The sequence below is a fragment of the Ranitomeya imitator genome, chromosome 4, assembly GCF_032444005.1.
Source record: "Ranitomeya imitator isolate aRanImi1 chromosome 4, aRanImi1.pri, whole genome shotgun sequence".
In the NCBI taxonomy this organism is placed as follows: domain Eukaryota; kingdom Metazoa; phylum Chordata; class Amphibia; order Anura; family Dendrobatidae; genus Ranitomeya; species Ranitomeya imitator.
The window spans coordinates 540054209-540066963 of record NC_091285.1 but is presented as its reverse complement, the minus strand read 5'-3'; the positions used below and the strand labels follow the sequence as shown (position 1 = coordinate 540066963).

General features: G+C 45.5%; 1 protein-coding gene across 1 annotated transcript in view; it reads left to right on the top strand.

The window, feature by feature from the left end:
• Window positions 1-369: 369 nt before the first annotated feature.
• The window catches only part of MRPS11 (mitochondrial ribosomal protein S11), a 42774-nt gene continuing 30388 nt past the window's right edge, over window positions 370-12755 (top strand). Inside the window, exons 1-2 of the mRNA XM_069766235.1 lie at window positions 370-520; window positions 3143-3244. Coding sequence (XP_069622336.1) covers window positions 462-520; window positions 3143-3244 — 161 coding nt within the window. The 5' untranslated portion in view covers window positions 370-461. The remainder of the gene's footprint in view (window positions 521-3142; window positions 3245-12755) is intronic.

Genomic DNA, 12755 nt, shown 5'->3' with positions numbered 1-12755 from the left:
ACTTTACAGGGGGGCGGATATGTTTTGCCGCTACGTAGCTATTAAAGTTTTCTTTATGGAAAAATGATTCATACATATGAATATACATTTCAAAATTCGAACAAGCCGTTATTTTCAGCTTTAGTCTATACTTCTTAACTCAACTCTCCTAGTCGTATACTCCCCTTTCTCCTCAGGAGAAATGGTTTAGTCCAGAGGTTGGAGCTGCTCATTTCTAAGGCGGGGGACGTGCAAGGTTATTCTTCTACCTCAGCGCGTTAAGTTGTGTTAATATGAATAACATTGAATAGAATATGTTATCAATAATTTAATCTACTGGTAAGAAATAACAGACACTCCATTATTTGGGTAAATAGCCGTGGGAAATATGACCTGTTGGACGACGCCCCCTCGTGCAGTGACATGGTATGGACCAGTGACCTTGCTGCTTGTTGAAGTGTGATGCTGCTGAACCGGGAGCTATGAGCCTGGCAATGAGGAGAGCAGTGCTGCTCCCGGGAATACTGCAGAGAGCATGGGGGTGAGTGGGGACCGCAGCCCGGTGCAGTCTAATGACGGAAAGCGTGACGGGCACACACTATATACTACTGAGCCACGTGACTTGCTGTTCCTCAGCAACTACTGTAGACTGCAACCAATCAGATCACTTCTTACATTTTGTAACTTGACCTAAGAATGAAAGCTGCAGTCTGATTGGCTGTTTTGGACTACCACTGCTGTGTACGTGACATTTTCTCCACAGAGGTTTAGACTTTCTCCCCAACTCATCAGTCAGAGAATATGACACAGCGCTGCAGGCCACCTGGGATGGTCCGGCTCATGTGCTGCCGAGTCATGGACCATGCTTGTAACATATGTAAAAAGCATATATACACCCCAAAAGTAATACTAAAGAAGCGGAGACCCCCAGACCAGATTCCTCATCTATCCAGACCCCCTTAGGCTACTTTCACACTAGCGTCGTTTGGCCTCCGTCGCAATGCGTCGTTTTGGAGAAAAAACGCATCCTGCAAAGTTGCCCGCAGGATGCGTTTTTTCTCCATAGACTTTCATTAGCGACGGATTGCCACACGTCGTGCGACGGATGTGTCGTGTTTTTGCAGTCCGTCAGGACAAAAAAACGTTGCATGCAACGTTTTTTTTGTCCGTTGGTTCCGCTTTTCCGACCAAGCATACGCGGCCGGAACTCCGCCCCCTCCTCCCCGGACCTTACAATGGGGCAGTGGATGCGTTAAAAAACTGCATCCGCTGCCCACGTTGTGATTTTATTTCACAGTATGCGCCGTACTGACGCTAGTGTGAAAGTAGCCTTACACCCAAAATGGACGCCACACCTCTGCAGGCCATAGACGTGACCCCCTAGGTAAAACCAGAGCAGTCTCCTCAATTATCCAGCCCCTCTAATACACCTGAACAGGCCCCAGCCCCTTGTTTCCTTCTGGCTCAACCAGGTCTGTGGAGTCGGTAAGCCAAACCTCCAAAACCGACACCTCAATTTCCATGTCACTGCCTCAAACTCCACAAAAATGGCCTCCGACTCCACATGCCAGGTCTGCAATCGGTAAGCCAAACCTCCGACGCCGCCTCCACCAAAATGGGCTCCGACTCCACGACTCTAAAGGTACCTCACACTCAGCAACTTTGCAAAGAGAACGACAACAATCCGTGACGTTGCAGCGATCTGGATAGCGATCTCGTTGTGTTTGACACGCAGCAGCGATCTGGATCCCGCTGTGCCATCGCTGGTCGGAGCTAGAAGTCCAGAACTTTATTTTGTCTCCAGGTCGGCGTGTATCGTCATGTTTGACATCAAAAGCAACGACGCCAGCAACGAGCATAGGGCCCCTAGATGTGTGTCGGATCGGTACACTCCGGCTGTTTGACATGGAGCTAACAACCAGCGAGAACGATAAGTGAGTCGCCGTTACGTCACTGGATCGCTCCTGCATCGTTCTGGAGCTGCTGTGTTTGACGTCTCTACAGCGACCTAACAGCGACGCTGCAGCGATCTAGTTTAGTTCGGCTCGTTGTCTATATCGCTGCAGCGTCGCTGAGTGTGACGGTACCTTAAGGGTTCACACAGGGCATTTTTGCTGCGTTTTTTTTATGCTAATTTTCAGCTGCTTTTTACAGTACCAGCAAAGCCTATGAGATTTCAGAAATCTCATGCACACACATTGGTTTTTTGCTTGATCAGTATTTTGTGCTTTGCTGCATTTTTTTGGACATAGAGCATTTCACTTCTTTCAGTGTTTTTGCTGCGTTTTTTCACCCATTGACTTGAATGGGTGGTGAAAAAAACGCAGGTATTATTTGCAGCCTTTTTGCTGCTGAAAATCAAAGGACATTAGCATGGACAAAGAGAAAACAAACGCACCAAAAACGCACCTAAACCTGCGTTTTTGACGCAGCTTCTTTCCTGCCAAGAAGATCAGGTTTTGCTGCAGAAAAAAAAAAACAAGCAAAAATGCCCAGTGTGAACTCACCCTTACTCCGACTCCACAGCCCTGGGCACAACCTTTGTACCGATCATCACTACATGCGGCATTTTCCTGTCTGGACTAGTGCACGGAGTCTACAAAAAATCATGACTTGTGACCCCCAGCTTAGGCATAAAAATAAACTGGGCACACCTGATACATGTGAACTCGGCCATAGACGTGCAGAGAACGGATGCCTAGCCCCCCCCCCCCCCCCCAATATCTGGAGTTAGGGCTCCGCACGCTGAGCACATCAGCCGACTCCTATCTAGTGTGTGTTCAGCTTTTCTTGGTGGTCCAGTCGTGTTGCTTTTTTTTCGGTAGTTGGCTCTTCCCATTTTGGCTGGGCACATCACGGGTCCATTGGCACAAACGCTTTCTGCCATGTGGAAGAGCCCACGTACACACTACTACTCTTTACCTGTAAACCGCTCTGGTGACTACAACATGTGTACAACATAGATGGCATGTGACATTACACAATGGCCTGTGTGTTAATAGATGAAAACAAGATATGTTATAGAAAAGGGTCATTAAGCAGATGGAACAGGTAATGAATTTGTGCAGTGGATAATAATTATAGTGGTGGCATTCTCCTAGAGAACCCAGCAGGGAAGATGCCACACTGTGCATTGTTATGACTCCAATTTCTTTATATTCAGAGCATTAGGATCCTCCTGGCTCCGGCCTCTGTGTGTGAGCGCACAGAAAACTCTCAGCTCATCAGAAAATCCCATCAGTGACCAAAGCTCAAAAGAACTGGGGTAAGTATAATGTCACACCAAATCTGTCATGGTGATACGTGTCCTCATATAGGCCCTATAATGGGAGGAGGGGGTTAAAGGTCAACTATAGGGTTCAGTTATACTGCTGTATAAATGAGACCGAGATTGCCCAGCAGCTCTCGAGTGTGATAGCTAAGTAGAAATACATGAAGCTGTCACACTTGGGTCGGGCGAGCCGCCGGTCAGTACATTCTCTCCATTTTTAACCTGGAAGGTACCAAGGTTGGTTATCAAGAATAGAGGGGTCCTCATGATGTGTTTTTTAATTATTTAAAGAATTAAAAAAGAAACAGCATGGGGTCACCCCCATTTTTGAGAACCAGTCAAGCTAAAGCAGACAGCTGTGGGCTGGTATTCTGAGGCTGGTAAGGGGCTATTGATATCCCAGCCTAAAAATAGCAGTCCGCGACCAACAAGAAAAGGCACATCTATTAGATGCGCCAATTCTGGTGCTTTGCCTGGCTCTTCCCACTTGCCCTGTGGCTGTGGCAAGTGGGGTTCATATCTGTGGGGTTGATGTCACCTTTGTATTGTCAGGTGATGGTCACCAGGTTAGTAATGTAGAGGCGTCAAAAAGACACCTATCCATTACTAATCCTATAGTTATATTGTAAATAAAGACAGCCAGAATAAAGTCCTTTACTTGAAATAAAAACAAAGCACACTTAGGCCAGATGCCCACGACCCAGAAGTATGTTCGCTGCGTCAAAAGCACTATCGTCTATTGAACGCAGGTGAATCCGCATGTGTTCCCTGAACCATGCGAATTCACCACGTTTAATATATTATATGGGTGAAATTTCTCTGAAATTAACATGCAGTTTGGAAAGACACACCGCGTGTCAGTGGACATGGCATTTATTGAAATCACATCCACTATGCTGTAACATCTGGCCACTGCCCGGCTGGGAACGCAGCCTCAGTAATCCGCGGTAACCTCCATGAGGTCTCACTGATGCTGCACTCGCAGTAGCTCATTCATCAGTGGTTCTCAGCCTGGACGGTCACATCTTGGCACCATCCAGGTTGAAAACTGGGCAGAATGTTATTTAAATAATTAAAAAATATGACATGGTGACCCCTCAATTCTTGATAACCAACCTTGCTAAAGCCAACTGCTTAGAGTTGCAGCCCGCAGCTGTCAGTTTTGCCTGGCTGGTTATCAAAAATACAGGGGACCCCATGACATTTTTATTATTTATTTATAGCTCAGGTGGTGGCTGATGAATACTCCCATCAGCCTCTGCCTGCTCTCACTGTTACCAGTTGAATACAACTCTCAACATTGTCCCCTGCTAGCGCTGATCACAGCATTAGCAGGGGAGAATAATGAGCTGTCTTCAGCATCCAGCGGCGGGAAACAGTGATTATCATCCTACTGGTAATCTTATAAAATCATCATTATCGCACTTCAATGTGAACTGGACTGCATTGCATCTTCCCTCCCCTTCCCTGATAGTCAGGTTGCCATAAGTCACATTCTGATTGTGGGTGGAACAAATGATTCATAGCCTTAGGACCCGCACCCCGGGCTGCCACCAGGAATTTTCAGGGCCCCATACTGGCTTAATTTTCAGATCCCCTTGAGACTCCATCCAGGCTCCACCCCCACCCTCGAACCCTCCGCAGCCCCATCGCCCACTATTGGAAAAACTCCACTTCTGCACCACGTCCTCACCAATCACGCATTAACAGTTCCCATCACCAGATCACATACATAGCTTTTATTGTTTTGGCTAATAGATTTTTTTAATCCTCCACCACGACAAGGTAGACTCCACTGGCCGGGCCCTACTCTACTCTAACCTATTAAACATTTGTTAAAATATCCAATACTCTTTAGGTATATTTTTATTTATTTTTCAATTTTTAAAATGACTAATAAAGTCACATACAAGAGACAAATACTACCACACAATGACCAGACCACATACAGTCATGGCCAAAAGTATTGACACCCCTGCAATTCTGTCAGATAATACTCATTTTCTTCCTGAAAATGATTGCAAACACATTATTTGGTATTATCATCTTCATTTAATTTGTCTGAAATTAAAATACACAAAAAGAATTGTCCTAAAGCCAAATTGGATATAATTCCACACCAAACTTAAAAAAGGGGGTGCACAAAAGTATTGGCACTGTTCGAAAAATCATGTGATACTTCTCTAATTTGTGTAATTAACAGCACCTGTAACTTACCTGTGGCACCTAACAGGTGTTGGCAATAACTAAATCACACTTGCAGCCAGTTGACATGGATTAAAGTTGACTCAACCTCTGTCCTGTGTCCTTGTGTGTACCACATTAAGCATGGAGAAAAGAAAAAAGACCAAAGAACTGTCTGAGGACTTGAGAGACCAAATTGTGAGGAAGCATGAGCAATCTCAAGGCTACAAGACAATCTCCAAAGACCTGAATGTTCTTGTGTCTACCGTGCGCAGTGTCATCAAGAAGTTTAAAGGCCATGGTACTGTGGCTAACATCCCTAGATGTGGATGGAAAAGAAAAATTGACAAGAGATTTCAACGCAAGATTGTGCGGATGCTGGATAAATGAAAAGGGACTGTATGGTAGGAGACTTAGGAAGACCCCACTTCTTACCCCGAGACATAAAAAAGCCAGGCTGGAGTTTTCCAAAACTTGCCTGAAAAAGCCTAAAACGTTTTTGAAGAATGTTCTCTGGTCAGATGAGACAAAAGTAGAGCTTTTGGGCAAAGGCACCAACATAGAGTTTACAGGAGAAAAAAAAGAGGCATTCAAAGAAAAGAACACGGTCCCTACAGTCAAACATGGCGGAGGCTCCCTGATGTTTTGGGGTTGCTTTGCTGCCTCTGGCACTGGACTGCTTGACCGTGTTCATGGCATTATGAAGTCTGAAGACTACCAACAAATTTTGCAGCATAATGTAGGGCCCAGTGTGAGAAAGCTGGGTCTCCCTCAGAGGTCATGGGTCTTCCAGCAGGACAATGACCCAAAACACACTTCAAAAAGCACTAGAAAATTGTTTGTGAGAAAGCACTGGAGACTTCTAAGGTGGCCAGCAATGAGTCCAGACCTGAATCCCATAGAACACCTGTGGAGAGATCTAAAAACGGCAGTTTGGAGCAGGCACCCTCCAAATATCAGGGACCTGGAGCAGTTTGCCAAAGAAGAATGGTCTAAAATTCCAGCAGAGCATTGTAAGAAACTCATTGATGGTTACCGGAAGCGGTTGGTCGCAGTTATTTTGGCTAAAGGTTGTGCAACCAAGTATTAGGCCGAGGGTGCCAATACTTTTGTCTGGCCCATTTTTGGAGTTTTGTGTGAAATGATCAATGTTTTGCTTTTTGCTTCATTCATGTTTTTTCATTTAAGACAAATTAAATGAAGATAATAATACCAAATAATTTGTTTGCAATCATTTTCAGGAAGAAACTGAGTATTATCTGACAGAATTGCAGGGGTGTCAATACTTTTGTCCATTACTGTATTACCACCACATAGTGACCGAATAATACCACATACCAGGAACAAATACCGCCACACCATGACCAGACCACATATTACTACCACATAGTGACCAAATACCACATACAAGGAGCAAATACCATCACACAATGACCCGACCACATATTACTACCACATAGTGACTGAATAATACCAAATACAAGGAACAAATATCACCACAACATGACCAGATCACATATTACCGTCATGTAATGACTGAATGCTACAATACTGATCATTAATTAAAAAAAAATACTAATGTTACCATAAGTGCCATTATACACAGGAACTCTGTACATAGTATACAGTGTCAGTGTACAGGTAATACTGGGATTACCGGTGACACTATACACAAGCTTTGTATATAATATACAGTGTATAGTCTAACTGTAGAGGTAACACACTGACTCACAGGGGATATCTCTAGGTGAAGTCCTTCATCATCGCTTTTCTTCTTTATCCAGCACACACCTCCATCCCTTCTTCCAGCCAGGACTTGTCTCTGCATAAAATAATACAGTTATCTAGAGCACCGCTTCCAGATCACATTACTTAATTTTTTCCCAACTTCTACACTACACCAGATGAATGTAAGAAGACGACAGTGTCCCCCTGCACAGTACCAGCTTCCCTCCCCCATTGAAAACACTATCCTCAAAAGTTAATTACATCACTGCAGTAATAATATCCCTCATCCTGGCCCCCTTGTCTCATTCCTGGCCCCAGCCATATGTTCTCCCATCCTACTTTCATGTGTCTCCATTCTCCCCCATGTGATGTCCTATCCTGCCCCATGTGTCCCACGATGTGTCTCCATGATCTCCTTCCAGCCCCATGATCCTGCCCCATCGGTTTCCATCCTGCCTCATCGGTCTCCATCCTGCCCCATGTGTCTCCATCGTCTCCTTCCAGCACCATGATCCTGCCCCATTTGTCTCCTTCCTTCCCACGTGTCTCCATCCTGCCCCATGTTCCTGCCTCATGATCCTGTTTCATGTTCCTGCCCCATGTAACTCCATCCTGCCCCATGTTCCTGCCCCATGTAACTCCATCCTGCCCCATGTTCCTGCCCCATGTAACTCCATCCTGCCCCATGATCCTGTTCCATGATCCAGTGCCATGTGTCTCCATCCTGCCCCATGTTCCTGCCCCATGTAACTCCATCCTGCCCCATGATCCTGTTCCATAATCCAGCGCCATGTGTCTCCATCCTGTCCCATGTTCCTGCCTCATGATCCTGTTTCATATTCCTGCCCCATGTAACTCCATCCTGCCCCATGTTCCTGCCCCATGTAACTCCATCTTGCCCCATGATCCTGTTCCATGATCCAGCGCTATGTCTCCATCCTGCCCCATGTTTCTGCCCCATCTGTCTCCATCCTGCCCCATGATCCTGCACCATGTGCCTCCATCCTGCCCCATGTGTCCATGATGCTGGCCAATCAACCTGCGTACATATTGCGGCTTGCCACTTTCAAAAAATAAAATAAAACATTTTCTCCTTATCTGGCCACTATCCAGTGTCATCCTCTCCTCCATCCATTTGAAGCACGGACTCACCGGCGTATGACAGTGACGTCATACACCGACGACGTATGCATGAATGTCAGCTGCCAGCCGGTGATTGGCTTGTGGCTTTTAACTATTGCCGAGGACACTTGTTCAGTTACTGAAATGGCAGGATCCTCTTGCCCATGGGGCCTGGTGAGCAGAGGGGGGCCCAGTCCGAGCCCCGTACGCCAGTAAGGGCAGTAATGCCTTGATGGTGGCCCTGACCCCTACCCATCTTGAGAATAAAAGGGGTGCAACTTTCCCTGCACAGTTGCTGCCTCCTTCCACTCACTGCAGTCCGATCCATGTAAGTGGATATGGCCAGCAGCAGTTGAGTAGCGGGTAGTGCTGTGCAAGGGCATCTATGAAGGGGCTGCAGCAATTAGTTAGGGAGGATTGTGGCCACATCATAATTGGGGGCTGTTTGGGTCCCAGAACTCTAATCCCCACTGATTATAAAGTGATGAAATACTGTTCAAGCAATATGCCATGAGTTTTTCCTAATAGAGTAACTAATTAAAGGGTATTTTTCAAGTTCCTGTGCAGAAAGCAAGAACAATAATAAAAAAAATTGCTAACAGAAGCTATACCCGCCTGTTAAATCACCTGCCGTATCGATGCTCCCAGTTGGTCTTTGTATAATTGACTGCCGTGATTATGCCCTGACTATATACCGGACCGCTGCTGCTAATTACTAATTTAAACTTTGCACCAACAAAGGCCTATGCGGATCACCAGGTGTAGGTTCTTGATGCCTTTCTTATTTTATATCATTCACTCCCTTTCTGCACTTTTGGTAGGAACTTAGAAGTCCCCTTTATTGGCCAGGTAAGGTCTGCTTTAACCCACGTCTGCTGCAATATAAGAATTTATATTTCCAGTTATCGACCTAGAAAAAAATAGCAGCAGCAAATAAAGTAGACCAATAGAAAATTGTCACATCAATAACTTATTTTTATTTAGAAATGTTAGTTTTGCTTGTATTTCATTGATCACAACAAATTCTAAGGAGATTGAGTTTTTTCTATTTTGCTTATATTGTTTTACATTTGCAGACAATGAATAAAAAACACATTTTATTGATTATTGTTGTTGAATTACTTGGCAGTTGCTTTATTACCGTCATTGTAAATGCTTGCAGCCTGCAGTGATTGGGCGCTAGACCACAGGCTGTTTACCCCAGATCCATAATGCCGGTTCCTATAGGGACAATGAGCGCAGAAAAACATCAATAGTATAAAAGCAAAACTTACTGTACAGACAAGAACGGAAAATTATAGAGTTCTTTTTTTATATGTATTCAAATGGCAAATGATGTACCCAAAGAAATCGCCTAATACAGCCGTCATAGTATGTGTGTGATGGGTTCAGCATTTCTTAAAAATACTCCAGTATATTCAATATTATTGACCCCTAGTAATGGGATAAAAAAAATGTCAGGCCCTTAAATATGGTAAATGGGTTGTAGATCTAAAAAAAAAACACTTTATGTTTAAAAAGGCAAGGTATAGAACTTACTATAGTACTTGAGTGAGCAAAGCCACCTGATCTTCAGGTCCAGGCAGCCTCAAATCTGGTTTGTCTTATGTCACCATGTCCTCAGTGCTGGGTGTGAAGGGGTCTGGCTGACTTGCTTATTTCAGTAGATATGTCAGCCCCCTTCTCTATAACAGACAAGGGGCTTAGCTATTGAAATTGACTTATTAGCCAGGCTCCTGTACAGTCTCTTCTAATATAGGAAAGATTATGGTACTTCTTAGTTGCAGCGAAGAAAACTACATTTATTGATCTGCCAGTATGTCATGTGCCGGGGAACCACACTTTACAAAGTGACCAACGTTTGGATCCCCCAGACCGCTGGTCATAGTTTTAAAGGGGTTTTCAGAGCAGAATAAATTTGGACAGGGGACCGGATATGTAAAAAAAATAAATAAATAACAAACTCATTCCTCCTTCCTGAGTTAAATGGCAGCACCTGGATCCAGCGCAGGCTGCTACATGTAAAACCTACAAGAGAAAAAATGAGAAAAAACTCTGCTGTAAATAAGTAAAAAGCAAAAAGTGCATCTAAATAAGAGTTTTTAGTAATACTGTTTTTGATCAAAAATAGTATAAAAGCCATCCCACCGCGTCAAGGTAACTCTGATAGGGACAGTCCTACACTGTCTAATGTTAAAACCTTACCATGGGCAGACAACAGAACTGGGCACAACCAGTGAACACCAGCCTGGGGGAGCTTTATATACAATCTCTAGCTCCGAAAAGGGAGGCCACACCCCAGCCTGCACAGAGTGCAACATTACAAAGAAAAAGCACAAAAACTGAGCACAGGCCGCTACATGGTCTGTGCAGAGTCAGGAAGCAGGGACGTCAGCTCCACCATTGGCCGAACGGCTGTGGCCCATGATTGGCTGCATTAGACAGATGACTTAGAGTAGCGAATCATCATATCTAATACACTCCTCAAAGTGATGTAACCGCTGCAGCCAATCACTGGCTGCTGCAGTCTGGCGGCTGGTGGAACGGTGAAATCGACACTTGCGCGAGATGCAGGTGGGTGTCATTGGGAGGATCTTCCCTCTCTGTCGCCCACAAGCTAGAAGTTAGGGAGCCGGGACTGGCACAGTTATCTTCACCTCTGTTAGTATTAATAAGTCCTGTGTGCTGCTGTTTATAACACATTGGCAGATTTTTCTGGGGAGCTGGACAACCCATTAGATAACAGGCGACAGTGGGGAAAATAATTATTTCTTACACTAACGATTTTGCACGTTTTCCCACCTACAAAGAATGGAGAGGTCTGTATTTTTTATCGTAGGTACACTTCAACTGTCAAAATCTAAAAATAAAAACAGAAAATCCCATTGTATGAGTTTTACATAATTTGCTTTTTATTGCATGAAATAAGTATTTTATATAATAGAAAAACAGAACTTAAAGGGAACCTGTCAGCAGTTTTGGCCGATATAAGATACAGCCACTGCCTTTCAGGGCTGATATATAGCATTCTATAATGCTGTAGATAAGCCCCCGGTCGGACCTGCAAGTGAAGAAAAATAAGTTATATTATACCCACCCGGGGGGGCGGCCCTGTGCAGTCCTGCCCAATGGGAATCGCAGGTCTGGGTCCCATCTTCTTATGATCGCCGCCCCCATGCTTGCGTCATGGCTCCCTGGCACTGCGCTCCAGTGCAGGCGTACTTTGTCTGCCCTGTTGAGGGCAGAGTAAAGTACTGCAGTGCGCAGGCGCCGGGAAAGGTCAGAGAGGCCCAGCGCCTGCGCACTGCAGTACTTTCCTGCACAGGAGGGCGATGCCGGGGAGCCATGACGCAAGCAGGAAGGCGGCGATCATAAGAAGATGGGAGGCGCCGGACCTGCGACACCCATCGGACCGGATCGCCCCGACCCCCAAAACCCCACCACCACCCCCCTTCCCGGGTGAGTATAAATAAAACTTGTTTTACTTATCTTCCAGGTCGTACCAGGGGCTTATCTACAGCATTATAGAGTGCTGTAGATAAGCCCTGAAAGGCAGTGGCTGTATCTTACAGCGGCCAAAACTGCTGACCGGTTCCTTTTAATATTTGGTACAGAAACCTTTGTTTGCAATTACAGATGTCAGACGTGTCCTGTAGTTCTTGACCAAGTCTGCAAACGCTGTAGCAGGGATTTTGGCCCACTCCTCCATACAGATCGTCTCCAGACCTTTCAAATTTCAGGGCTGTCGCTGGGCAACATTGAGTTTCAGCTCCCTCCAAAGATTTTCTATTGGACTCAGGTCTGGAGTATGGCTAGGCCACTCCAGGACCTTGAAATGCTTCTTACGGAACCGCTACTTAGTTGCCCTGGCTGTGTGTTTTGGGTCATTGTCACGTTGGAAGACCCAGCTATGACCCATCTTCAATGCTGAGGGAAGGAGGTTGTTAACCAAAATCTTGCGATACATGACCCCATCCATCCTCCCATTAATATGGTTCAGTCATCCTGTCCCTTTTGCAGAAGAGCACCCCCCAAAGTATGATGTTTCCCGCACCATGCTTTGTGGTTGGGGCTGTATTCCTGGGGTTGTACTCATCCTTCCCCTACCAAACACTGCAAGTGGAGTTGATACCCAAAAGATCTGTTTTAGTTTCATATAACCACATGACCATCTCCCATGCCTCCTCTGGATCATCCAGATGGTCATTGGCAAACTTCAATCTGTACTGGATATGTGCTGGTGTGAGCAGGTTTATAATCCATGACGGCGTAGTGTGTTACTGAGGCCGGAGTCACACTACAGCGAGATACGGCCGAGTCTCGCAGGTTAAAATCAAGCTCCGGCACTCCGGAGCGGAGCGTGTGGCTCCATGTATTGCTATGCGGCTGCACGCTCCGCTCTGGAGTGCCGGTGCCAGAGCTTGGCTTTAACCTGCAAGACTCGGCCGTATCTCGCTGTGTGTGATCCTGG